The 27047-nt window shown below is 54.7% G+C and overlaps 8 protein-coding genes across 8 annotated transcripts; 1 reads left to right on the forward strand and 7 right to left on the reverse strand.

The window, feature by feature from the left end:
• Positions 1–601: 601 nt before the first annotated feature.
• Positions 602–1343, reverse strand: BBK36DRAFT_1156323 (pali-domain-containing protein; the record flags this gene model as incomplete). The annotated part of the gene is made up of 2 exons (XM_024893914.1): positions 602–1061; positions 1153–1343. 2 exons carry the CDS (start codon positions 1341–1343, stop codon positions 602–604), a joined length of 651 nt encoding a protein of 216 aa, XP_024753085.1.
• Positions 1344–3338: 1995 nt separating this feature from the next.
• BBK36DRAFT_1188409 (hypothetical protein) lies at positions 3339–4214 on the reverse strand (the record flags this gene model as incomplete). The annotated part of the gene is made up of 2 exons (XM_024896576.1): positions 3339–3982; positions 4050–4214. 2 exons carry the CDS (start codon positions 4212–4214, stop codon positions 3404–3406), a joined length of 744 nt encoding a protein of 247 aa, XP_024753086.1. The 3' UTR covers positions 3339–3403.
• Positions 4215–4682: 468 nt separating this feature from the next.
• On the forward strand, positions 4683–6894 carry BBK36DRAFT_1188412 (hypothetical protein; the record flags this gene model as incomplete). Its single annotated transcript, XM_024896577.1, has 3 exons — positions 4683–5075; positions 5134–6543; positions 6619–6894. 3 exons carry the CDS (start codon positions 4683–4685, stop codon positions 6892–6894), a joined length of 2079 nt encoding a protein of 692 aa, XP_024753087.1.
• Positions 6895–9489: 2595 nt separating this feature from the next.
• On the reverse strand, positions 9490–10628 carry BBK36DRAFT_1097286 (glycoside hydrolase family 16 protein; the record flags this gene model as incomplete). Its single annotated transcript, XM_024889102.1, has 3 exons — positions 9490–9854; positions 9916–10429; positions 10503–10628. Coding segments are annotated over 3 exons (1005 nt in total), but the record flags the coding sequence as incomplete, so codon positions are not given.
• A 3311-nt stretch (positions 10629–13939) lies between these two features.
• BBK36DRAFT_1111459 (Formyltransferase) lies at positions 13940–15300 on the reverse strand (the record flags this gene model as incomplete). Its single annotated transcript, XM_024889705.1, has 5 exons — positions 13940–14089; positions 14153–14636; positions 14713–14828; positions 14892–14962; positions 15039–15300. 5 exons carry the CDS (start codon positions 15298–15300, stop codon positions 13940–13942), a joined length of 1083 nt encoding a protein of 360 aa, XP_024753089.1.
• Positions 15301–15936: 636 nt separating this feature from the next.
• On the reverse strand, positions 15937–16797 carry BBK36DRAFT_1090855 (hypothetical protein; the record flags this gene model as incomplete). The annotated part of the gene is made up of 2 exons (XM_024889022.1): positions 15937–16683; positions 16780–16797. Coding segments are annotated over 2 exons (765 nt in total), but the record flags the coding sequence as incomplete, so codon positions are not given.
• A 1101-nt stretch (positions 16798–17898) lies between these two features.
• Positions 17899–20620, reverse strand: BBK36DRAFT_1188433 (hypothetical protein; the record flags this gene model as incomplete). The annotated part of the gene is made up of 3 exons (XM_024896578.1): positions 20394–20620; positions 19927–20162; positions 17899–19864 (listed from the first exon to the last, which is right to left on the reverse strand). Exons 1-3 carry the CDS (start codon positions 20571–20573, stop codon positions 17899–17901), a joined length of 2382 nt encoding a protein of 793 aa, XP_024753091.1. The 5' UTR covers positions 20574–20620.
• Positions 20621–24556: 3936 nt separating this feature from the next.
• BBK36DRAFT_1166007 (hypothetical protein) lies at positions 24557–27047 on the reverse strand (the record flags this gene model as incomplete). The annotated part of the gene is made up of 3 exons (XM_024894847.1): positions 24557–26709; positions 26805–26864; positions 26927–27047. The coding sequence occupies 3 exons, from the start codon at positions 27045–27047 to the stop codon at positions 24557–24559; spliced, it is 2334 nt and encodes a 777-aa protein (XP_024753092.1).

The following is a 27047-nucleotide window of genomic DNA, read 5'->3' on the forward strand; positions in this document are numbered from 1 at the left end:
GGGGGCAACATCTCGTCTCTCATCTGTATCGGCAAGATGCTTTGGCTGGCGACATAATGAAGATGGAGCTACGCCAATGTCGTGTGGTATATAGACTGCAGTTCAAAGCTTTTCCACGAAGTCGGGTCTCTCACGTACCCTTCTCACAATGTCCTGCACCAACTAAAATGAACGAAGTCTTCTTATTCAAAGCAGCCGCATCAACAGTCATGTTCCGCGAGTATTAAGATTCAGTATATAAAAGATTGGTCGTTACAGTATTAAGTACTAGGTTTATGTAAAGTAAAGGACATAAAAGAGACAAGTCGTTCAGGTCCCGGCACGAGCCAACCTCCAGCCTAACGTGCCCCCTGGGTGGTATCATGATCAACAAACTTTCCCCTTGCTCGCTGGCAAACACGCGCAACCTAAAACAAGACATTTCGTTCATATCCATATGTTCTCGCCTTCTTCATATCTTCGTTCTTTTTGCTTTCCCTTTCGCTCCTCTCCTTTAGGACGGGCTTCAAATCGTTTCCATAACAATTGCCGGGTCAAACCCCGAACAGGTAACTCTTGTTTTGGGCCTTATAGCAAAGGCATAGGAACGTCAACCCCATCTTTAGTACTCGGCCTTGCTGCGACGAGTACGGCGGTTCTTGACGCGACCAGCACAGCAAGTGACAAACACCAAGATGGTCGCAATCAGCGTCAGCGCCGCCGCGGCGAGGATGCACCACACGGCAGGACCCCAGCGGGCCTCGACGTTGGACGGGCCCCTGGTGTTGACGGCGTGCTTGATGATCTCGAAGCCGGCAAAGTCGCAGGCCATGGCGATGACGGTGGCGAGGAAGGCCAGGAAGGAGAAGAGGGAGGCGACAAAAGAGCCGAGGAAGCTGGTGCCCAGGCAGAGGAGGAAGGCCAAGAAGGTGAGGCCGGCGGCGATGGGGTGCAGGATCATGACCTTTGTGAGGATCCTGAAGCCGTCGCGGTCCGACTTGGAGAAGTTGAGGGAGGTGACCTGCGTCAGGGCGTCGGTGCCCTGGTAGCCGACGTGAGAGTGGGTGCATGTATCATGTCCACTGCAATGAAGATGTTAGCATTGCTATGCTCCCCCTGATATGGTCCGTCGTCGTCGTCAGGAAGTTGATGTGGTTTGAAGAAAATACGTACTTTGAATTTTGAATGCAGTAACCAAATGTACCAAATGTTATTCTGTCCACAGAGCTGCTGCCGCTGAAGTTGATCTTCAGGAGAGAGAGGTCGTTGACGACGGGCGCGGTCACGGACACGACGATGAGGAGCGCCGTGGCAGCGAGCAGCAGCACCGTGCCGAAGTAGTGAAAGAATGTGCCGACACCCATGGTGGTGAAGAGTTTCGAGTCAAGCTACAATTACTGTGTTGTAGGTGTGTTGTGTCCTCGAGGACCAGCTGTGTATGTAGTATCGCTGATGTACGACTGAGATGGTATAAGCTTCCAACCGTGGGATTGATGTCGTGAATGGGATCAAGCCTGGATGGAGACGGAAGATGGAAAACGAGAGGTCTGGCTGTGAACAAATAGATATGTCAAAGGGAGTGGTCAAAGCAAGGGGACAGCAGAAAAAAGGGAGGGAAAGTGGTCAGCATATAAGCCAGCGCACGGCTCGAGAGTTGTCTCACGAGGGCGCAGCGGCCGCCGACGGCAGGTTGGGTGCCACAGGGCAGCGACGTCATGGAGACGAACGAATTAGACCCTGACTGAGCTGCCAAGCGGTGCCCTGTGCTGGCTTCTGGTCTCTGCGATGGGCAGGGCTTGGGTGTCTGGATGCGATGCGTGGACGGGCATCAGGATCCACCCCCGGCTAGCAGATTGTTGGTCTATGGGGGGAACAACGCGAATCATCCCTGGCTAGCGCGATGCCACGAGCGTACAAGTCGTGTGAATGGACAAGGAGAGACGAGAAGAAGCCTTCGGTACTTGGGAGGTGATGCCCTCGACAAACCGGGGCATAACATGTCTTGCATGTCCTCAGCACTCAGCACTTCCCAGCTTCATACGTGCTCACTCACACAGGCGGCAGAAGCATTGCTTCGCAACACCAACGATGCTTGGACCAAGTCTCATGCAAATCTTTTTCAACTGGCGGCTCAGCTCCGCCCGTCAGATGTCTCGGGCCAACCATGGCACTGTGCTCAAAAGAAGCTTTGTTTCCCTTGTGTAACGGTGGAAAGATTCCAAACAAACACGGTCAAAGACACAAGCCGGGTACCGCTTCCCCCTGCGCGCAAGGCCCGACTGTACAAAGTCTTTCGTAAGTAGTACCACTTACTGTACAGAGCAGCTCGCTCGGATCACGGCTCCAGGGCCTCGAGGGTTCACGAGCAGCTGCGGGTGACGTAGAGCCGGGTGGCTTCGCTGCCCTGCTTTTGGAGCCACAGCATGGGTCTGCCTGGTGCCAGGCCAAGCCCGATTCGACTTGGAACAGGGGCCGTGGTGTGGCGGTCTGGTCTGAACCGAGACGCGGCTGGAGGTCTTCTGCTGTCAAAATCACATGGAACAAGGCTTGAGCAGCTTGGACTCTCTTCCGCCCCGTCTCCAGTCTCGGCCGCGGCCAGACATGAGCCGCTCAACAAGCAAGCACTCCTTTTGATCGTGAGACAACGTGAGGTGAGGTGAGAGCACAGCAGCGGCACAGCAAGCGGAATCTGGAGGTGATGCGCCACTGCCCTGGGCCACAACCACCACGACGGTGTCATGGGCTGTGCTAGTCGTCGTAGCTCGCGTTGGATGGCTTTTCCCTCGTGACGTAAGTCGATGATTCTGGTGGTTCAAGCCTTGCGCATCCCCGTCGGGCCAAGTCCCCCAAGCCCCCTTAGCCCCCCGAATGCGTGGCCACATCATCGGCGATGGAGCCGTCTCGTATGTTCCAGATTACAGCATGGTTACCTTATGCGCACATGATGATGGCCCGACTTGTACATGCCGTACCTCGTACGTTGTGAACTGAGCAGTTCCAGTTGCAAAGAGAGCGCAGATCCATCATCATCGACTTCTTCATTGGGCAATAGTCCATCCTCCATCACATTCTTGTTTTCGAGCGCTTTGTTCCATTTCGCAAAGACTTCAATTGTTTCTCCTTCCGCCGCCCTACCGCCGCTTGACCGATGCTTGTTTCCCTGCCTTGGTTTTTTTCGCAAATTAATTGGCGTCACCTTTTGAGACATTGAGATTTGGGAGTGGAGTGACATCGTGTGCGACAACCAGCCTCTTGCAATCAATCCATGTGTCGCCATCTCCATTGTACTCCGTACTTGGATGTACAGTACAAGCGTTCAGCGTGACCAGCGTTGCGACAAGGGCCGGCGTAATTTGTACTCCTCCTCCTCGTTGCAGCAGCCCTGCGCGCATCTAGTAATATCGCAAACGACGATCCCGCTGGCTTACTCAGTCGTGCCCTTCTTCATCAGGCTGGGCAGCCATCCCTTGATTTGCAGCCTCCTTTCCTTGCGAGGATTCTTTGGCCTGATGTCTGGAGCCACCATCCGAGGGCTTGGACCTACCATCCAGTGCACAAGGCCCTTGCTGGCGATGCTCTTGGGCAGCGATTGCTGCAGTGTCGTCGCGATGAAGGACTGATCCCCTTCGTAACCCTCAGGCCAGGAGCCGTGCAGCAGTGATCCGGCCATGGCAAATCTGTGGTTGAATTCGGGCACAGGGAAGATTTCCAGCATAAACTCCCGCTGCCCTTGCTTCAGGCCCTCTTCCGGTCTCTGATTGATTCCGTTGGGCAACGGGCTCGCATTGCGCCTCTGCTCCCCTGTTATCGTCGGCTGGGCTGTGCTGAAGCTCTCGGGTTCGTCTAGATCGGCGACGTAGATGTCTTCCACGGCGCTGCGAACAGGCTCCGTGATTTTGTATGTGAGAGGGCTGCTGGCAACCAATCGCTCTGCCGTCGTGGACTCTTTGGTGATGGATACGAAGTTGGCATGATAGCCCTGCATGATGATTCCACAGATTGCCTGGTTAGGTAGCTAGATCTTGCTTCATGTGTCCCGGGTATGCGATCTTGGATGGACGGGGCCTTACGGGCGTCATCTTGAAGAACTCGACAGGGCCATACTGCTCCAGCACCTGCAGCACGGAGCGGCGCTCGGCAAAGGTGATTGGCGTGGGCGTCACGAGCACGCGTATCGATCGTTCGCTAAGGACCCGGTCCCGAACCTGCCGGGCCGCATTTCCAATCGATGCCATCAAGATGCGATCCGAAATCTTGGGCGGAAGAGAAGAGAAATCATGGAACTGCAGCCTCGCCCATTAGAACAAGAAGGCTAGTCCAGTACTCGCCTGTAGGCCACAAATTTGCGGGGGCCCAAGTACCCTCTTTCAGTGGGTTCTGCCGCTAAGCTGTCGGGCCGGCACAAGGCTGTGAAATGCTCAAGCTCAACCTCTTCAACCACCACCAGCTCGAAACTACAGCTTCACGCACCACTTCAGGAGCCACCGGTTCATCGTCACTCGCTTGCTCTACCCACCGCATGTACCCTTTCATGGGTTCGTAACTGATGGAATCGAAGGGCTGACCGACAGGCAAACGGCGCTCTCGCCTTTTCGGCTTCTCAACCTTCCCAATACCGAGCACCTCAACTCTCTTCTGTCCTGTTCGTATCTCACGATCCGTAGGATTTCAGCTCAGCTACGAAACATACACCCCGATTCACAATGGCGACCCCAACGCCCATGAGGCACGCGCCCTCGCAGCAGGGCCGCACACCGTCGCATCAGGGCCCGACGCCATCGCAGATTGCCGGAGCCACGCCTCCCATCTCGACGCCCTTCTCCAATCCCGCCCAGGCCGCATTCTCGCCTCGCGGACAGCGCTCGTCGCCTCAGCAAGTTAAGAAATCGCCAGCCACGTCGACGCTGATGGGCCAGTCGGGCATCGGCGCTCTGAACTTCGATAGCCCCTCGACTGCTGCCGCCATGGGGGCACTGGGAATTGGCGGTAGTTTTGATATGGGCCTCGATCATGTCGGCGGGCTGGACACGCTGGGCGTGTTTGCTACTGAGGATGACAAGCTTAAGAGGCTGGATAACATTCTCAAACTCTTGAATGTTTGTGTGTTGCTTCCCTATAGACACCAAGATCCCGAAAGCTGACGTGCCGCCGCAGCAGAAGAAGGGCTTCGTCAGCGAAGCTGGCCTGGAACGACTTGCTCAGCGCCTCGGCCTCGAACTACTCTCCGAAGAACACACGGCGGCGGACGGACGGAAGACGAAGACACTGGCAATTGCAGGCTCTGCCATTGCCGTCGACATTGTACTCGACAACAACATTGTCCAAAACGTATCACTAACTTACCATGGCTCAGCAACTTCAGTCGCCGCGCATATGGAGTCGGCTAGCCATATTCTACTAGCAGACTTGAAGCTCGGTCCTAACCAAAGCCCCCTGACAAAGACTCTGGACAAGTTCGCCTCCAATTTTGGGTATATAGCCAACCTGGACAAGCTCAGCGTCATCCCAGGCCTCGACTGCTATGAGGCCTTGGCGGGCATCTTTACAAGCTTGGATAGACTGCACCAATGGGATCTCTCAAACCTGCGGAAAGAGCCGGAGGTGGCCGGCAAGTCGGATCAGTACTTGTCTCTGACTGCATTGTGTACGAGACACGGCTATCCTGTCATGCATGCACGAAACAAGGTCGGCCTCGCTTTGCAGTACTGGAAGGAACTGAGATTCGTGCCGCCTTCCGACGACAGACTGGCATCGTTCTCGGAGAACGAGGAGAAGGTCTGGTCGCTTCTGATTGGCTGCGCGCCCATCGAATCACTCGGCATGTCCCCCGTGAGAGTGTCTGAAGACTGGATCTCCAAGGATGTGGTCAAGCAGGATCTCCACCAGCAGGACCAAGCACTGAACCCTACCAACATCCCCATCCTTGATTGGCAGGAGCCAGAGAACATTTCGCTTCCATCGTCGGACGGGAATAAGAACAGCGGCATGGAGGTGCTTAACATGCATCTCTCGACTCTACCTCAAGTGACGTTTACCGTCACATTCGACCCGCCCGTCATCCTTCCGCAGAACGACTGCATGAGGCTCTACTCCTATGTCAACTCCACGCCGCCTAATCCGAATCATTCAAACGACTTTGGTCAGCGACCTCTCCCTCCGCCGACGTTTGATGACCTGTTCTTCCCCGTATCTGCAGGCAGCAGGCAAGACCCCAGTGAACCTCGGACGGTTACACGCCTGCGGGACGTTCTTGTTTTCGACCAGCAGGGGCAGTCCTTCACCAGGAGTCATCACAATACCCTTTTTGTCTATAAGCCAATCTATTCTCAGGAAGTCACTGAGATGTCCTTTTCGCATCCACGCCAGCTCATTGACATGCTTCCTCTCCTACGGCAGTATGCTTTCTTGTCTATATTGCTGAACAATAGCTTTGGGCCAGGAACAAAGGAGGCCTTGCCAAGGCCGGCCAAGGATACGAGTGCTCCTCCTGCTACCACACAAACGATCAAGGATGAACTAGCAGCGTTCCTGGAATCGAGCGATGATGAGGATCTCAACAACGGGGTAGCAAAAGAAGCAGGACAGAATGTCAAGGTGGAACCAGACCAAGGATCAAACGGCAGCGTCAAGCGCGGAAAGAGGAAGACCGGCAAAGACATGGACATTGATGTCATAATATGGGTTCATCCATTGCCATATCTACAAGTCGTCTTCCCCGTCAAAAACTCCACCATTGACATTACCCTTCGCATTCTCGAAGGCGGCGTTGTGGAAATCGTCAACGAGAACGTTGTTGAACACCAAGTTGCGAGCGGGAGGAGCAAGGTGCTGAATAGGCAGGATCTTGGAAAGGCGCTTGAACGGCTGGAGGATCTGTGTAAGTGGGCTGAATGGATACGCACGCGCTTGTGTTGAAACTAAATCTCAGTGATGAATAAACATTTTCGATACCCGGTTGAACTACTCTATGTCTATCGCCTTGTTTGTGTTCAGAATGTGTTTGCTCCCATTCCATGTTTGGATTCATGAATGAACGAGTTTAGCCCCTTTTTCGTGATGTTCAAAGCAAGTTGTCTTGTCCCTGGACTGTTCCTCTCCTCCAAATTCAGATTTTGAACACTCGCGGTACAATCCTAACGCAGCATACGTCCAACTTCATCAGGTCCTTTCTGCCTTGTCTATATCAATTATCATCATCTCCCTCCCGGACACCCTCTCCATTTCCCTTCCATCACAACCCAACCCAACTACACTCTCTCATATCACAACCACATTCAAACCCTTCTCACAGTCCTTACCACCAATCCCGACAACAGACCCCAATCCCAATCCCCCATCACCCCCTCCCCATCACCCTCACTCTCTTCCCCCCCTTCCCCCAAAGATGCCCCCCTCACCACCCCTCCGCCCCTCAAACCCAACCCCCTACTCCCTCCGCAACCTCATCCCAGCCCCCCTCTTCTCCCCCCACCCCTCAACCGCATCCACCGCCCCCCTCCGCCTCTCCTCAAAGCCATCCTCTTCCCTCCCGTCCTCCTCCAAAAGCAGGACCCTACCCAGCATCAGCCACTACCACCGCATCTCCATCCAGCCCGCCCACGGGTCCACGCCCGCAAAAGTCCAGTACTGGATCTCGGCCGACGACGTGCTGAGCGACCGCCTCAAGGAGACCAATGTTCCGAGGGGCCATTGGGCGCGGCTCGTGCAGCTTGCGAAGACGGCGTGTGGGGGGGAGCGGCAGCAGCAGAGGCTCAGAGAGGGGGAGGTGAGGATTATTACGGCGTGGTATTGTCCTGATGGGGATGGCAAGGTGGAGATGGCTGTTGAGACGCACCTTGAGGATCCTGAGGAGTGAAGGGGGTTTGGAGACGGAGCTCTTGAAACTTTCATTTTTGGGTATACTGGGTAAGGTAGGTAGTTGCTTGGGAGGTCCCGTATTCTATAGCATCATGAATTTGACGGTATTCAACACCACTGAACTACAACACATTTCGTGCAAGGCCCTCGAGTTTTGTAAAAAAGACAAGAAAAATGGTAAAATTGTAACTATCAGAAGGTATGACATAGATCCGCGGATCCAACTCTATAAATGTATATACGTCCACCCACATTCAATATGGGGGCACATGACTTAGTATCCAACACTAACGCCTTGATTAATTTGTAGCTACTTGACCAGAGCTTTTGAATGCAATCCTCCTCTTTTCTTCTCATCTCATCTATCCTCTCTCGTCAGAATCATACCACTTACAACAGCATAACGGCCACGGCGCCAACGAGAGCAAGGGTGCTCATGCCGGTGCGGGTAGCGCTGCTGGGGAAAGGCAGACAGTCGATACCAGTGCAGCCCGCGCTGCTGGAGGGGGCCGGAGCCTGGCCGGTAGGGACAGAAATCAGGGTGGAAACGGTGCCGTTGCCGGGTGCCACAGGGGCAGGGGCAGGGGCAGGGGCAACAGGAGGAGCCGGGGCCGGAGCCGGGGCAACCGGGGGAGCAGGCTGAGAGCTGGGAGCCGGAGCCGGAGCAACGGGAGCAGAACCAGCCGGAGGAGCAGGAGCAGAACCAGCAGGAGCAGCAGGAGCAGAGCCAGCAGGGGCAGCAGGGGCAGAGCCAGCAGGAGGAGCCGGAGCTGGCGCCGCAGAGGGAACAGGCAGATAGCTAGGCACCGGGACCGGGGCAACGGGAGGAGCAGGCTGGACGCTAGGGGCGGGAGCGGAACCAACAGGAGGAGCAGCCGGAGGCGCAACACCGGTGGGCTGAGGAGCAGGGTACGTAGTGGTGATGACCTCAGTAGAGTGACGAGCCGGGCAGTTGGTCACCTCAGGAGCGCAGCTGGTGATGGTGTGAACAACGGTGATGGCCGTGGTGATGGTCTCAGGACCGCTGGGACCGTTTGAAGGAGCAGGGCCAGCAGGCACGCCGTATGAGGGGCTAGGAGCACCGGGAGCAGCAGGGGCGCCGGGGGAAACGACGGGAGCCGCAGAACCAGTTGGCTGAGCAGGGATGGTAGTGTGGATGACCTGGGTAGAGTGACGAGCCGGGCAGTTGGTCACCTCAGGAGCGCAGCTGGTGATGGTGTGAACAACAGTGATGTCGGTGGTGATGGTCTCAGGGCCAGCAGGCACAACGTATGAGGGGCTAGGAGCACCGGGAACACCGCTGGGAGCAGCAGGGGCACCAGAGGAAACGACAGGAGCCGCAGAACCAGTTTGCTGAGCAGGGATGGTAGTGTGGATGACCTGGGTAGAGTGACGGGCCGGGCAGTTGGTCACCTCAGGAGCACAGCTCGTGATAGTGTGAACAACGGTAATATCAGTGGTGATGGTCTCGGGGCCGCTCGGGGGAACGGGGTAAGCGCCACCGGTGGGGAGAACAGAGTAGTCAGTGGTGCTGTTCCCAGGAACGGGGTAGGCAGGGGCACCGGGCTGGCTGGCAATCACGGACGTCGGGACGGCGACTGGGGAAGAGGCAGCGACAGACGACGAAGCGGCAACCGACGACGAAGCAGCGGCAGAGGACGAAGCAGGCTTGCTAGCACCCTCCGTAAAGTAGCGGATGTCCTGGATCTGGAAGAAGGTCTCGGCAAAGTCACCGGGGAACTTGGCGACGTAGTCGGCACAGGTGGACTGGCCGGTGGAGGCGGAGCAGCCCTGCTGCCAGTAGGCGGGGGTGCCCACGGGGTTGCCGCAGAAGTCGATGTCGAGGATCATGCGCTGGCTGTTGAAGTGGCTGTCGATGTTGCAGTTGGAGTTCTGCAGGCTGACCGCGGGAGTACCCCAGGTAGCGGTGTCGGGCGTGGCCGAGGCCAGGTTGGCAGGCTCGGAGCCGCGAGCCCAGTTGTACAGCTTGATGTAGTCGCTGGTCCACTCAATGGCATCTAGGTTGATAGTCAGATATATGCACGTTGCCCAGTGAGTACGGTGAAGTTGTTCACTTACAGGTACCGCCGTTGCTGGAAGCCCAAGGGCCATTGCTATCGGTGGCCTGGCATCCCTGGTTGAGGTACTGGCTAGGGGGGCTCTGGAAGGTGTTGTCACAGTTGCTCGTAGCAACAGACGCCGTCTGGCCAGCGCTCTCGAGAATGCACTGACCAAAGGTTTTGCTGTCGCCGACGTGGAAGGCAGGCTGGTTGTTGACAATGTTGTTCCAGCCCTCGTACACGTCAATCTCTCCATCGTTGGGCCAGCTGTCACCCAGAGTCCAGAAGGAAGGCCAGCTACCGCAGCGGTTGGTAGGCAGGTGGGTGAATCGGGCGACGATGAGGCCGTGCTTGTAAGAAGCCTTGGACTCGAGTCTGATGGAGTTACGGCCGGGGAAGCCAGCGCCCTTGAGGACAGTGCTGTGGTCAACACCAAGGTAGACCTCGTTGTTGCTGGTGATCTTGGCCAAGCCCGAAGACACAGCATCGGCCTGGCTCTGGTAGACGACGAATCCCGAGTTGGAGTCAGGCGACTAAATATAGAGATCGTTAGCAAGGCATTGCGTTAAACCAGCCAGAAGCCATATAACATGAGGAGGGTCGTACGTCGTTGAAAGTGAACTTGTCAAAGAAGTTGGTGTGATCGTAGGTATCGGTCAATGTAAACTGAGTAGCAACAGCACTACCAGCGGCAGCCAGGAAGGCCGCGCTAAGGGCGTTGATAGAAGGCATTTCGAAAAGTCGTCTCGACAGTTAAGGATTGTTTGAATCTCGAATCGTTTAGAATGAATGGCTGGTTTCTCTTGGTGTTCGGTTGGAATGAGTGTGTTTTGGACGTACGATACGTCAGAGGACGAGCATCAAGCTCAAAGTTGTCGTTAATGGGAAGAGCAAAACGGACGACGAAGGAGCATGAATGAGACGCTTGAAGTGGGCAGTCGTCCTTCTTTTAGATAGCAACGTCTCCCACCCCTGTATCCGTTACGAGAAGGCTGCCCATGGGCGGCAATGCCTCATGCAACCAAGGCCAACAATGTTACGGCCTGTAAGTGAGTCCTCAACGGCCTCCTAGGCTGGGCGGAGTCCTTGTTGCCCACTGTCAGATCCCATAGAATCAGGGGGGTATCCGTATCGAGCATATGCGCGCAATAGCCAGAAAGATCAGGGGTTGTTGCTGGCATGGACCCATCTTGGGCGTGTGGAAAACAGCAAGGCTCTGTCCAATCACTCACTGGAAGAGAACATGGGGGGAGCGAATCAGGCAGCTGATCCGGGAGAGGAGCCGAACCAGAGTGGCAACGGACACGAGCCCTACTGCCTTGGATCGCAGACAAAACAGACAGAAATAGCATGGCGAGATTGCAGTCCGATAGCCCGATGCTGAGCATTGGAACCAGCAGAGGTATTCAGCGGGAACCAAGTCGAGTTCGAAAAGCCGCGGATAAAATTTCGAGATCACGACGCGGGAGCCAAGCATTCAGGAGACCAGTTACGAGATAATACCATGTAGGTATTACCGTGCTATCCCAGGATGGCAGTTCTGTCCAAGCATGAACTGCTGTCCTGCTTCGTACCGAAAGCCATGTGCGGTGCAGTCTGCAGAGGGTGAATCATCCCATCCCCCCTTCTGACGACGGAGCCGCTAATGCAGGAACTGCATGGTGCCAGGGGCGAAACATTGATTCTGGACCTCTCAACTTCCTTGAAGATTTCTTCAGCACCCTTGCTCGATCAAGAAAGGTCCGAGTCCGTACGGGTACGGAGCGCGGTATTGGGTGGTAACAGTTGTTTGGTTGCCACACCTTGCATCCATACAGTATACGGCGTGAAATAGGGAGGGGTGCCCATACTCGTATACCAGACAGCAGAGATATCGACAAGGCCTCGCCAGCTTTCAGGGCGGCAAGTCAATTCCGGCCCTGCGGCGAGCTCTCATCCAGGATGTCAGCATGGCGATAGCATCTGGACTCGATTCTCCATACGGAGTAATCACCCTCAATTTCAACGGGATATCCCCGGCATAAGGGTGCCAGGCCAATGCGTGCTTGATACGAGATACATGCTGCGTACCAGGATCTGCTCCAGGTGCCGCCTTTTGCCAGTGCGCAGAGGTGATGCCGCTGTGATAAGCTGTACATACGAGTACACGTAGACGCAGCTCTGCCTCGACGCTCCGGCCTATCCGACTCCAGACGTCCGCTGCAGAATGGACAGACGCTGTGCCTGGCGAAGCCGAGTCGTTGGTTCCTGTGGGCACCTCCTGTCAACGGCATGTGCAAGTCCCACACGGGTGTATTCGCCGAAACGCTGCGCCACGCAGGATGGGCGGCACGAGGGGACATGGAATCGTAGGTCACTGGTCGTATGTATCTGCTGTCCGTGCTTCGCGTGGCGAGTCTGCGGTTGACTTGAGATTGCCCTGTGATATCCTGAACTTGTTGTCTTTTTGCAGAAAGATCCGCGCCCGGTGGAGGACGAGAGACTGGTTGACTGGCCCTCGCGTTAATCTTGGCGCAGCGATGCATCTCAGACGACCCGCGAGAAGCATCTCGGCCCCGGTTTCGAGGCGGAACACAGTAAACAATCTGGCTTTTCTTCTTTCAGAGAGGAAAGAGTATCATGGACAAGCATGAACAAAGATTGATGGTGTGAGGTGCACAGCATTAGACATGACAGATGCAGAATGCAAGTGCAATCTCCTGATGCTGATGCAGTCGTTCATTTCCATCCTCCCAACGTTCCTTCCATGTCGAATCCCAAGCGAACGGAATCCTGGCTCCCGCGCTTCCGATTGATCTCTTCAAGGCTGTTGTACGTAAGGTATGTATATACAAGTACAACCTACCACAAGCATCAACTGGAACTCCCGGTCAATATCACTTTTCACTCGTACATCCGTCGGACACACCACTCACTCACTAGTATTATCATTACCTTCCATAACAACGTCCGGGATGTTTCAGGGCGCCAAAAACAACCCGGGCGCCCGTCAGGCTCAATGCTCTCCTATCCCCGAAGCACCGAGGCCCGCCGCTGATTGGCCAGCCCGCCCAGCGAACCAGGGGGCCTCCACCTGCGTCTGCCCCAGCCGCGTTTCAGTTGCTGCACCTTCACCACCACCATTGGATCCAGTCGCTGCTTGAGAGAACCTTGAACCCCTTACAGTACAGCTTCGTTTTCATGCACCACCACTGGGAGCCACCAGCAAGAAGCCCGATGGTGAAGAAGAACCAGGAAACACATCGCCCGCTGTGGAGACAGAACAAGGCAAAGCAAAGCCCACTTCCAAGTTTTTCTTTGAGCAATTCTGTTTTCTTCTTCTCTTTCTACATGGATGGTTTGTCTCTGGGTGCGAATTACACGTATTCGAAGTGTCAACTCCACTCCAGGAATCGAGGTCTTCTGCTTCCAAGGCTTCTTTCAGGGGAACCCTCCAATACGAGTACTCGCCCTCAAACTCGATCGTTTGTTCAAAGTTCTTTCCAATGCTGCTACTAGGAATCAGCCAGATCATACCTTACCGTCCGGGTCCCAGAAGAAGTTACCTAAACAGCTTCTCTACGCCCAAGCTTTTTGCCGAGTACACGTACCACGGCTGTATGCAGCCGGGAGCCCATTCGCCTCGCCATCATCCATCCCCTGCGCCTGAGAGGGGTGAGGCCAGCAACCTTGCATGCGTGGCAGGCCCTTTTCTTCGTGTTTGGCTAGGTTCTGAATAGCATCGTACGCTTTTCTTGCTTCTCATCTCCTTTGCTTCTCCAGCTTGGGCTTTCTCGCTGCCTCATTTGGCAAATACGAGGTATAGCTGCGAGGGAGCGAACTCCTGAATGCTGCCAAGGTAGGGCTTGCCGGTGCTGTCTCGCATTTCATGTGGATGGCTCGTATGCTTGCATTCTCATTATATTCCACTCGAACGTATCTAAAGACATTATCTCTATAGGTATCCGTAGATAGGGAGCTGGTTGGAGATGCTCTGGTACCGGATGTGACTTTGTATCACGCATTGTGCCTCCAGTGATATACAGCCCAGCTTCGTTATTCATTCATCTTTTCAAAAACTCCCTCAGGCCAATCCTCGCCGTCTGCGTCGTCTTCCCATCAACCTTGACACTCCTCACACGCACCCACCCCCCCTGCGCCGTCCGCACATAGACCGCATCACGCTCATCATCGACCCTTACAGTCCTCTGAACCTCCCTCCCTTCACCCCCAGCCTCAACGACCCGAAATACCGCTTCCTCCTCTCTCCCCGCCACCTCTTCCGCAGGCGGCACGCTCTGCGCATCCAAGAAAAGCACCCTCTTGAACCTGCCCTTGTCGTTCCTCGCATGCGTCCAAACCGTACCAAAGATTTTAACAAACCGCTCAAAATCCAAGGGCTTCCACTCCAGCCAGTTGATCTGTGATTCCCCCTTGCCAACCTTTGGCGCGTGAACCAGTTGCTGCTCGTCATCATCGTTTTCGGCAAGTAGTTGCTCGGCCATCCACCCTGCATCCCTATACGGCGGCACATGCAGCCCGTCTCGCAGTCCCTGGACGAGCATCTCTGCGCCTACCTTGGCGAGGCTGTCTGTGAGCTGCTGGAGCGTGGCATCGGCCGGTATCGGTAAGCCGGGAGAGGGTGTCTGGGCGAGGACGGTGCCGTGGTCGAAAGCTTTGCTGTCCAGCGTTTGAAGAGAGACGCCCGTGTATTCGTCTCCGCGCATCATGGCATGATGTATGGGAGCTGGTCCCCGTAGACTGCAGTAATACTCCGTCAACTCAGATCTGTCTTATCGAATCATAAGGCTACGGGGGGGGGAATGAAGAAACCTACTGCGGTAAGAGTGACGGGTGAACATTCAATCCCCCATATTTTGCAGACTTCAATATCCTCGGGGGCACAAAGAGTCCGAACGAGACGACCACAATCAGATTGGTCCCTTCCGGCATCTATATATATTTGCGTTTCAGCATCTTTTCCCATATAGCAAACCGTATGAAACAAAAACCTACATTCCAGCCTCTAAACGTCTCCCGTTGGTGTATCCTTAGTCCCAGATGCTCTGCAACAGACTTACACGGCACTGTGTCTCGTTCATCAGCATACATATGCCACATAAGCCATATCACATCTTCAGAAGGCAGCAAATACAGCCTTACCCTCCTTGATCTCCTTGAATCCCCTGCCAGTCCGCCTCGGCGGCAATACCATCACATCCAACGCCTCGACAAGGCCGCTGTTCGTCTCATGCTCCCGGTGCAACGCCCGCAAGGATTCACAGCTGAAGGCATCCGAGCCGCAAAACAGTATCCGCAGCGGGTCGGAAGCTTTTCTCGTAGTCCCAGATGAGAAACATTGCCTTTGTGGGAAGGCTAATCTCAGCCTTGGGGCGAACGTTCCGGCAATATATGGTCGTATCATGATGGGTATATCATTTCAAGCGAGCTTTTATGAGAGAAGATTGTAGTTGATAGAGGGATAGACTCGCTTTTTCGCAAGGCTCAGTTGAGGTTCACGGTGATTGTTTGCTGAGCTCCAGGGTACGGCAATGAGTGGTTGTGCACAACTTCAATTGGCCCCTCATTCGCGCTTGATGCAAATACTGCCTAGATGCATCATCACCACTCGACCCCCCAAATACGCAAAACCACGGAACATCCAACAAAACTCCAAGACATGAGATACAAAATCTACTCCAAACTGGCCTCAAGTCCCCTCCACACTCCACTCGCAAGCAACATTCCACAATTCCCCCTCCACCTCAACATCCCACATCGGCTGCCCAACAACCACCACACTCCCCTCCTTCACCACCGCCCTCTTCCCCAGTCCCGTCAGTCTTCCCTCCCCAGCCAAGATCCATCTCTTAGATGTTTCCTCCGAGGACAACAACACACGCCCGTCCACGAGATACATTCTCCTCCCCGGCCGAATCCGCTCCACGTGCAGCTTGAGCACCGCCGACGACGACTCGGCCATGTCATTGCTCTCGTCCCACATCCTGACTTCTGAAAGCCATCCTTGTAGCTGAGCCGCCATCCCTCCAGAGACATACCTCGCTCCTCTCTTCTGTGGTGAAAACACCGCGGGAAGACCTCCGCTAAGAATATCTTCGGCGTCGAGGGGCTTGAACCTTGGTGCCGGCTGGAAGATGGGTTGGCGAGGGGCCTTGGAGTTGCGCATCGTTATGGGCGAGCCCTCGCTGCTATCCATGCTCATCACCGATGCTGCTCCGTCTTCTTCGGGGTCTGCGTCGGTCTCATCATGGAGAAGCCCAAGTGCAGGTTCTTCTTCTTCTTCTTCTTCTTCCGCATCCCTCGTACCCGGAGACCCGAGCAACGGCGACGGCGAAATGGACACTTTCCGCCTCTTCGCTCCCCTCCCCATCTCCGCCTCCCAAGATCTCTCACCCACGCTCTCCTCCTCAATGTCAAACCGTAAACGTGTCCTCAATCTCCCATCGCCATCTTCCCCGTCGGACAAGGCGTCTTGCTGAGAAGAGACAACCCCAGCATCGGACTCAATCTCAAGCACACGCTGCCGTGAACTAGCCGCAGCAGCCCCCCTTTCGTCCCCCGACAGACTCGACTCATACACAACCTCCTCCTCGTCAGACTTGTCATCATCATCATCTTGCTCATCAGACTCCTCGATATCAAGCTCCCTCCGCTGTGTCGGCCTAGCCGCCGAAGAGGAGCCAAACCGCGGCGTGGACTGGAATCGCGGAGGCGGCGCAGCACCCGGCGTTTGCGACGACGATTGGGTCGCTCGCCCGGGCAACAAAAACCGTCGCGGCGTGGGCGTCTGGCAATTACAATATCCACGATCAAGTTAGATTTGATTTTTTTTTTCTTGCCAAAAAAGCAGGAAGGGTTGAGGGGGTTGTAGATGTGCACTCACGCTGGGAAACGGATTCATCGTGAGTCGAGGTCGGATAAACGCATTGCTTCCCTCTAGAAAACAAGGCCCGCTTCACCCGGATGGTGGAACAAGAGCTCTACGATGGACGGGATGCCGAATCATTACTGAGTGTGTTGTTTATTCGTGTCAGTAAATGAGAGAGTCCCATTCGACGCGCAATGTGGCCATTATCAGCCTGTATGAGAAGAGCAACAGGTCCGATTCAAAATTCACACGGAGTTGGAATAATAAGCAAGATCCAACAATGCATCTAGCGGTAACAGTCGTGGGGCACGCCGAGTTAATCCGGCCCCGATTCGCAATGGATTTGACATGAAGCAACATGAGCCTTTTGTTCTCACAGGATTCTGTAATCTTTGAGGACGATGATACAGTTCCAAAGAACGTCCTGTCTCCTTTCTTCAAGCCTTCAGATATTGCTTGTAGTTCTCAAGGCACGTGGGCACGCTTTTGCAGGAGCACTTTTCCTTATCAATTCTTACAAAACATTATTCAGAGGAGCATCAACCTCAACCTGCCTCCTCCTCAGCCTCATCCCCTGTCTTGTTGCGGAAACAGGGCCGGCAAGACATGATGCAATTCTCTAAGACAAAAACTCCGTCCGTGTTCTCTTCCACGCACAAGGCCAAGTTCCCTTCACCTCATCACACCGCCATGCAAAAAATAATAACGTAGAGTAACCATCAACAACCACAGGAAGTAACCATCCGGTGCCATCATAAGAAACTATAAAACGCCGGGCTTGTTCGCATCTCGCCCATTTTCCACGTACGTTACCTCAAGTTGCCATGAACATTTGCGTTTGTCAACAATCATAGTACATCCTTCCTCCTGTTGAAAGCGCCTACCTAATCGGCAGACTGCTCGACCCGGCGGCAGCCGTTGCCGTTTTAGTGAGAAAACCATAAAGGGGTATCCTGAAAGGACAGTAATAGGGAGAGCAGAAGAAGAGAAGAAGAATAAAAGGGAGAAACGGCATGGTGAAAACTGTTGAAACAGCAGCTGCCACACCAGAGTGAAGCCCAGTCAGATAGACATGCACTGAACCGGAGCTGGAGGGGAATGAATGAGCTCAACCTCGGAGCAATATCGAACTCCTTAGCCGTAGAAGAGCTCGAAGCCAGTCTTGTGGCCCTCCTTAGTGGGCTTGGTATCCTTGACCGGGTGCAGCAAGATGGACGGTAGGCAAGGTCGTCCGTGTTCCTTCTCCCACGCCTCGCCTCCCATACCAGTGTCGATCCAGCCCATCCAGTTGTTGTACATTCGGTTCGGCGGCTCCGCTCGATAGTACCAAGAATGACCCTGGAATCGTCGCTCTCTGCCCCAGCCAAACGGGCTGCCATAGCCGCCAGATTCTCCCCTGGGGCCCGGGTTGAACCACGATTGGAGAAACTTGCCGTTCCAGTCTCGGTCGGTAAAGACGGGATGGGGGGCGAAGATGGCCTTGAAGCCATGGAGCAGGGCAACAGTCTGAGGAGTCATCTCGGATGCGACATGGTTTCCACGCAAGTTCTCCACGTGCATGATATCCAACAAGCGCTTCGAGAGGCGAGAGTGGGTGACGATGGTGGTGCGGCGAGGGAGGTCACGGGCCCTGTGCGTTGCGTCTGAATAACCCCAAACATTATCGCGGATGATCCAGTTGCTGTTGACAGGGTCGAAGATGGGGCCGAGGGCGATGTAGTCGGCATCTTCGCCCACACCCCATGTGTAGTTATCCTCTTCGGGCGTCTTAACGGGAGGCTTGGGGCCGACGGGCGTGATGAACGGCAGCTCGGGCGCGCCCCAGATGGTGTCACCGGCATAAGCCTCCTCGATTTCCTTTCGGAAGGTCGTGTCGTAATCGCCGTGGTGTTCAGGGATATAGAACCGGTCACTCCTTTCCCAGGCACCTCGACGCGGCTGCTTGGCGGCAAACTTGCCAATACTGTCGAGCATCTCATAGTGGTGGCCGGTGAAGCGGAAGTCCATCTCCCAGTTCCAGATAAAGTCGTATTCGGGGTGATCTTGGCTGAATTTCTGAACAGAGAGCCATTGCGCCGTGTGGACACTTCGCTCATTCTCGTCCTTCAGTTCGGTGTAAATATCCCACACCTGCTGATCGTTCCACAAAACGGTGATGCCATGGAATTCCGGGGGGATGTGCTTCGTCAGAATATCTTGGTAGACTTCGTCGTCATCGAACGGGTTGAGCTTGTTGTCCTTGACTTGAACGAGGAGGAAAACCTCCATTTCGCCGCCAGACTTGAGCGAAAGCTCGCTAATCATGGCGCGGATCGTCTGCTTGTCGTTCTCGGTGTAGACCTTTCCTGTGTAGGAACGCAGCAGGATGGCAGATCGTTTTTCCTTGACATACTTGGTCTCCTCAGCCCCAGTCTCTGCGCCTGGGTCAGCCGGTGACCGTCCCTTGATCTTGATCTTGGTCGTCTTGTCGTCCAAGCTGACGGGTGCGGCGGCTGGCGACTCCTTATCCTTCTGAGCATCGGTGGCGCTCTTCGATTCTCCGACCTTGGCACCCTCGTCTTTGGGAGCTGCAGGCTTGACGAGGCCGGGATAGACGTCCAGATACGGGTTCTTCTTCTCCTTTGTCAAATCGAACCTCGCAGCGTTTGATTCCACGCAGCGTCGCACAAGGTCACCCCAGTTGACATTGTCCCAGTCAATGATTTCGACTTCGCCGCCAACCTTCTTGGTCTGTTGCAGGAGGCCATAGGGACCGAGGCGTGTATCTCTCTCCCAGCAAATGTTGGGATCCATGTCAAACAGAGCATAGCTTCCAAACTTGGCTTCGGGGAAGTCGTGCGGGCGGCCCTTGAAAACCAGCAAGTCTTCGACAGGCTCTCCGGTCGGGCCCTTGCAAGCGACTTGAGGGGCGTGCTTGAGCTTCTTCCATTCGTCACTGTTGTAGTCTGGGTACGGGTTGAAGCGAACGGGCTTATCAACGCTAAAGTCCACAGTCACCTCGCTGCCCTCCTTGAGCTTGCGTCGAAGAGACTCGGTACGGTTCTCCTTGAAGTCGAGGGTCGAAAGGGTGTTACCGTAGATCTTGTTGGAGGACTCGAGGCTATTGAGCGAATACGGTCAGCTTGGCACGTCACAGAAAAAGCCGGGTAGCGTAAAACTCACTCTGCTGTGGTTTTATAAGCGTATCTCCACATCTTCCTCATGTCTTTCTCATGCTGGAGTCTGCTGATGGTGCCCGAGTCTCGCCCCTGGCCATCGGTCTCGTAGCCGGGAGCTACGTCGTCGTAGTTTTCCTTGTCAGTGGGATCTTTCCACTTCCTCAGCTCTTCGATCGTCATGTCCCAAGACTCAAGCATCTCTACCTCCTTGTTATAGGTCTCGAGATCCATATTGAGTGGCTTTTGCTGCTCCTTGTCGGCATCTGAAGGCGGCTTGGGCGCTTCGTTCTTGGGGGCATCATTGTCGGGGTGGTCGTCATGCTGCTTCTCTTCAGCTGACGGCTTGCCGTTTTGGATGGAACCATCGTCCTCGTCTTTGGCGGGAGAATCGTTGCTCTTTTCATCGCTCTCGCCTTTGGCCGGGGCATTGTTGCTGTTGGTAGGTGAGGGGGCTGCGGGTGCAGGAGAGACTTCAGGCGCTCCCGAAGGAAGGGCCTGGTCGCCCTTGGTCTCTGGCGCTTCTGATTGATAGGGCACAAGGTTGAAGCGCGGAGTCGGGCCGCTGAAAAGCAGGTAATAGGAGGTGACGGAGGCGAAGATGATGAGGAGGATGAACCTCACTCTAGGCCGGCGTGCATGGGGACTCAACATGGTGCCGGATCCCCTCGAAGCGATGGCTTCGTCTGAAACAGATTACTTTTTGACGTGTCACGGGAACAGGTCGACACTGGACCGAGCCGTCGAGTGCTGCAGGATATATAGCTTGATTACGGGCTGCCAGAGCTCTCTCAAGTTTGCATGTTGCGGAATCGCACAAGAGCGGCCTTGTTTGCCAGCGACTGTTGCGACCGAGTGACGCAGCTGGTGCTGGCGTAACCCTGCCGTCTGATGTATTTTGCCGGCAGCGACCAACGGCGTGCGCGCGTAGGAAGAATCGGACAGGATGCGCCTGTTCTGTTGGTGGAATCGTAGGAACGGGTGAGGGCTCAAGGCTGGCTCTGATGTCGAGGTCTCACCGTCGCGGGGCGCAGAAAGAGAGCAGAACAGGTTCTTCAAATGAGTGACTAAGGGGCTAGTAAAACACGACGAAAGGGAGTAAAGAAGAGGGAAAACGAATGTCTGCTCCGATTCCAGCCTCTGGGATTGCTGTGCAGAGGGAGCCAGACAAGGCGCGACGTATGTGTAGTCTGAAGAAGGAGGGAAGACGGAAGGGATTGACGAGTCGAGGGAAAGATTCGGAGGATAAGCAGCACACACACGCAATCTGGCAGATGTTGTGCCACGGTGGAAATGGCGAGGGATTGGCTGTCCAAGTGCCCTGTGCAACGGGCCTGATGCGCTATCTGGGGGGTCCGCTGTAGCTGCTCTTTGCCTCTAGATCGCCCCAAATGCGCCTGAATGGACTTGAAGTTCGAATTAGGGGAACCTGAGCCTCTGCAAACCTGTCAATTTTGACGCAGAGTGGCCACAAGTTCCAGTTCCAGCACGCTTCTATCGCGCGAGTGTCACTCTACTAGCGGGGATCCAAAATTGCGGCGGGGTGGATTCGTCTTAGTGGCTACAGTGCAGTGAGTGTACAAGTAGGGGGGGGAGCATTTGATGATGGGCAAATGGGTTAGTAGTGGGCGTTTGCCACAGCAAGCTCCGGTTCAACCTCTCATCAGCCACCAGCCCACAAGGTGCTGCAAGGCCAGATTCATGCCGTCGATCAGGAGGATTACGCGTAGGAGTATGGAGATCGAATCCATACAGTGCCACTCCATAACTGGCAGTTGTACATAGATAGGTACTAGAGTTCCATAGCTTCTTTCCAGTAAGGTATTCTTCCCTTTCGCCAGGGGGCATGAAGAGACTACGCGTTTAGGCCCTGATTCAACTCGGCTGCTTTCCCAGTCAGCCGGCTGAATGGGATACCTCTTCCTGTGGGTCGGGGCATCTTGTACCTTCACAGATCCTTGCAACCTGGCTTGACCGAACCTTCGTCTGCTGGCTTTACCAAATACCCTATATCATAAGGCAGTATAGCTGTGTCTGAGGTCACTGCGTAATGAAGAGGCTTTGTAGTGCTGGGAGATGTGTAGCAGTGTTATTACAGGCGTACTCTAGGTGCTGGATTGAGGTTGAGAGGTCTGGCAGGGCTTGCGCAAGTTGCAGCGACAGCGAGTACATCGCCTTGCTTGCTAGATTGAGTACAGAAGCTTTGAGTACAGACACTTTTTTTCTGTACTCGTTGTCGAGTAAAATTCACGGATTTTCTGTACAACTCTTGGCAACCATGCCTATAGAGGTCAAGATCGCAGCTTTTCGTGACCCCTACTAGTACGGTACATTGAGTGCAGGGGTTTTGAGCGCGCGATGCTCGGTGAGGTAGCTTGACCGCGATTTGTGCTGCAAATCCCTGCCAAATTGAGGATAGCAACCTTTTTGTGCATTCAGTCAGCTTCTGTACTCGCAAACTAGCCGAGTTGAATCACGGCCTTAACGGTTCTTGGACAGTTTCAAGCGCCCAATGCCGGATCTCTTCCATTCAAGCATCCATCTCAACAGAAGGAATCGCACAATCTCAGTCCAACGCACCTAAGGTGTAGAACACAAACTCTGCACCACCCCGTTAAAGCCCGTGAATCCAGCAACCGACTCGCCCGCTGTTTGCGTAAGACGTCGGCCCATCTCCCATCTTCCTCCCCGACACAAACCAAACGCTTTGTCCGTCACGACGCTCCATTTGCCGACTCTGCTTCAGCCAACAAACGCGTGCCTACTATCAAGGTAGTGAGTGAGTGGCCCCTCTGGCTCAAGGGGCAATTTCGTCACCTGCAGCTCCGTGCCCACAGAACGGCCCGCACTGGCAAACTGGATAGACGTTCAATGCATCAAAAGGAGGGAACGTCTCCTGACGATCAATCGTAGTCAAAAAGATCCAGGTCTCAGCTATCTATGAGCTGCTATCACAGTTACGGAGTCCATAGCGTTATTTATCGCAGGAATACAAAAAGAATCAAGGCTCTCAGCTGAACAGAAACATGCTCTTGGACCAGCCTCAGCCCATAATAACCCGCCCTCCATTCCAACGGCCCCCAGAAAGCATATACTATAATGACATTTAGACTAAAAGCCTCTTAGAATTCAAGGGGGAAAATAAAAAGAAAATATGAAGGAAAATCAAGAAGGGAGAAAGCAGAGTTTCCCACGTGCCACAGGCTCAACCTGACTTCATGTTCCTTCTTTTCTCCATCCATTCTGCACACGCTTTTTCTTCTTCGCTTCGCCAACAAGCGAAGGCGATTTCAAAAACGGCCGTGTTTCTTACCGACCAGCAAAGCCAGCCAACAACAAACTCGAATCTGGACAGGAAAGAAACCGCCCGACGCAGGTCTGACAATGCACGCCAATGGCCCCCCCAAACCTACCTAGGTACATACAGTAGGAAGCTGCAGATGGGAGGAATTGGATAGTATTGACCGGCTTCATGCACGGCAAATTACCTCCCAAACCCCACAATCCCCTATTATACATGCCATATCAAGAAGTTCACTTAGGATGAATGGACATTGAAAGACTCAACTAAGTATCCAATGCGAGTCAAAGTGACACTTACTATACAGCAAAGACCAAACTATCAGCTGCACCACGCACACACTCATTCCAGCTCTCCGACAGCTTACATACATCATCGCCTCCCATTGTTTCAAGCGTCTCCCACGATCCAAAAACACCACCAGCTGCGTACAAGATACATACTACTGGCACGTGTCATCCGAGAACTCGCTTTCAATAGTAGGAAGCAAAACATTCCAATGATATCACAAATGTCTTCTGATAGATCTGCTTTTTGACAAGCCTCGATCTATTTTTACGAATCGAGGCTTGAAGCTAGTATTTTCAAAGCTTGAACTGATTCGGGCACCGGACGGCAAGCCACAGCGTCATGCTGCAGGCTCCCCTTTTCCCTGTCACCATCGGATAATTTTTCATCTATAACACCGACTTCTCCGACAGCAGGCAAATCTTTAACAAGGGGTTTGGCCAGTTGTAGCGGTTGTCACAGCATTTACATTCAGTTCTTAGGCGCACTGGTGGACGTCAATACTAGGCTCTATAGTAGACATTACGACCTCAAAGATCGGTATAGTATCTGCCGACAAAAAAGGAGATGAGATAAACTTGTTACAAGACCCCAACATACATAATTCCCCCCCTCCGGCTTGCGGAGAGCCTCCACATCTATTCGATATGATTCAGTTCAGTTTCAATATCAAGGAATCACTAGAAGTGTCGGTACATCCAGGGCAAAAAAAGAGAAAAAACGCCATCTATAATGAGGACAGGATATAGATAAACAACATGAACTGAAGAACGCATGTGGAATCGGATTCATTCGTAAGCATGACTTGGATTATAACCAAAAAAAGAGATATATCCACCAAACAAACCCAGCCGGAAACCGCCGGTGAAAAAACAAGCGAGAAAGAACTGGGTATATAAACCAAAAACAAACAGATTATGCATTGATTTCCAACATTTCCGGGGAAGAGGGTTTGTGGGGATATGTCCTTCTCTGCTCCGCAGAGTGATTGTTGCTGGTGATACTAAGACATTAACATGGAAACAGACGGACAGAGACGCTAGGCATTTTACATCATGCCCAATCGTGTCATCCTCTTGTTCATCTTGGGTCGTGGACCGAGGCCGGGTCCCATCATACCAGGGCCCATCATGCCAGGGCCCATGCCAGGGCCCATGCCGGGGCCCATGCCGGGACCGAGACGGTCCGGTCGCGGTCCACCATACGGACCAGGTCCTCTGGGTAGGCCAGGAGGACCGTAGCCCGGTCGAGGTCCCGGACCTCCTGGGCCTCCCGGTCCCATGCGTCCAGGAGGGCCGTAGCCCGGTCGTGGACCAGGACCTCCAGGGCCTCCGTAGCCGCCTCGCATCGGTCCCCGAGGGTAGGGGTTGGGTGGCGGTGGCGGCTGAGTTCTCCTCAGGGCATCTCGCTCGCAATAGGCCTTGCCATCGACCTCAAAATAGCCATCTGCAAGCGGCCGGCGGCAGTCCTGGCAGCAGAAGCAATCCAGGTGGTGCTTGGTTCGAGACTCATCCTCGAGGAATTGCCCCTCGATACCGCGTCCACAGCTTCCGCACAGGCTGCCGTTGAGCTTGTGATAGTGCTGCTCGCAGTATGGCTTGTCGTTCAGGACGTAAAACTCTGCCGAGGTGAACGGGTTCGCGCATGTGGCACAGACGAAGCAGGCCTTGTGGTATCTTCCAGTCAATCTGCCATCAGCCGACGAGACACTCTTGCCGGTAATGGGTTGTCCGCAGGCTTTGCAGTCGCCACGAGACGAAACTTTGAGATCCTTAGACCCCTTCCGGTCTTCGGATACCTTTCGGGGAGATTCCCGCGGTGCAGGCTGGGATTGCCTTGGGGGCGATTGTCTAGGAGGCGAAACCGCTGGTGCAGGCTGGGACTGTCTGGGAGGTGATTGTCTGGGAGGCGACACCGCTGGTGCGGGCTGGGATCGCCTAGGAGGAGATTGCACGGGAGTTGGCTCCCTGGGAGGAGACTGCCTGGGAAGAGACTGCCTGGGAGGTGACTGTTTAGGGGCAGATTGTCTGGGAGAAGGCTGTTTAGGAGAGCTTTCGTTCTTGGGTCCCAATTCCAGCTCTGGCTCAGGCGTGGGTTCCTGGCTCGGTGCAGGGGCTGGGCTAAAAGCTCTGTATGGCTTAAACGGCTGCTGGCCCAGGCCAGACTGGATAGCCGGATCATCGCGTTCCTCATCTCCGTCCGGAATGAGATACGGCGATCGCGGCACAGGGGATCGAGCGGGCGGGGCGATCTCCGCTGCCGGGTCGAGTCGGAGATTGGATGGCCGCGGCTTGTCCTGCGACCTTACCCTGAGCGCATCCGGTATGCTGTTGCGCACCTCGGACCTTGCCGGGCTGGTCTGCGCGGTCCCCTGACTTTGGTTGCTAAACGTCGAGTAGCCTGAAGAGGCAGAGTCTGTAGAGTTGTGATAGGGGTTACTGGCACCGAATTCGGCGGCCAAGTTGAGGGAGGCCGTCGGTAAGTGCTGGGGGATGAGGCTCTTGCGCGGCGGAGGTTTTCTCGACGTGTCGGGAGCCAGTGATGGTCGTCGCTCGCCTTCGGGGGCCGCCCCGGAAGCCAACGCACCGGATCTCGGACTCGCATACGATGGTCGTCGGGGGGTTTCGCCAACGCCCGGCGATGGTCTTGGGAAGGTCTCAGCTCTCATCGGCGGCGCCATGCCGTTGGGATCCAGCCCGCGCCCCGATGGTGGACCAAATCCTTCGTAATTGTTCCTCCGGGGCTGTTGCGGGGTGGATGGGACGCCACTGCTTCCAGATGACAAACTGGAGCTGCTCGTTCCTGGTCGCTCATTCATAGGCCCGGGCTCTGCCGATACAGGCATATCGAATCGAGAGGTCGAATCCTTCTTTGCCGGGAAGGCCCCGTGGGACGTTGAAGGTCGCTGGGTAGCATCGAACGGCCCAGGGGCAATGGTGTTCATGCGTTCCATGAAACCAAGGGGTTTGGTGGAAGCTGGTGTGGATGTCACAGCGGCCACGCTTTTCGAGCTGCGATGGCCATTAACGTCGAGTTTATTGGGTGCCTGCGCGGGCCCGTCCGCTTTAGCACCGCCAAATGAGAAGAAGTCTCTTGCTTGGTCGGCAAAGGACGGTCTGGACGGCGTCGCCGGTGAGACACTCCGCGAACCTCCAGACTGGCTCACTGGGGTCAACGGGCCTGGCGCCATGTACATCTTGTCTATTGTAGGTCAGTATTCTGCTGCCAATCGAAGAGGATTCAGGTCGTTGGGGTGATCGTACTCGCTGCGCCGACATCGACGGGGCCAGGTATACGGTCGGCTGACCTGGGAGGCGGATCTTGGAACTTGGCGTTGCTGTCGGGAGGCGGTGATACTAGATGATCGAGCTTAGCACACAAAAAGACTACTCAACCGCGACAACAAGTTGAAGCTTACGCTCGACAGCAGGCCCAGGCCCAGGACACGCGTGTTCTCCCATCATGGAAATTTCCACCTGCATGCCACATGACGAACACTTGATCGTCGGCAGGAAAGCCGACTCCCTAGGTCCGGACAT

This window comes from Trichoderma citrinoviride, assembly GCF_003025115.1.
Source record: "Trichoderma citrinoviride strain TUCIM 6016 unplaced genomic scaffold BBK36scaffold_2, whole genome shotgun sequence".
Lineage (NCBI taxonomy): Eukaryota > Fungi > Ascomycota > Sordariomycetes > Hypocreales > Hypocreaceae > Trichoderma > Trichoderma citrinoviride.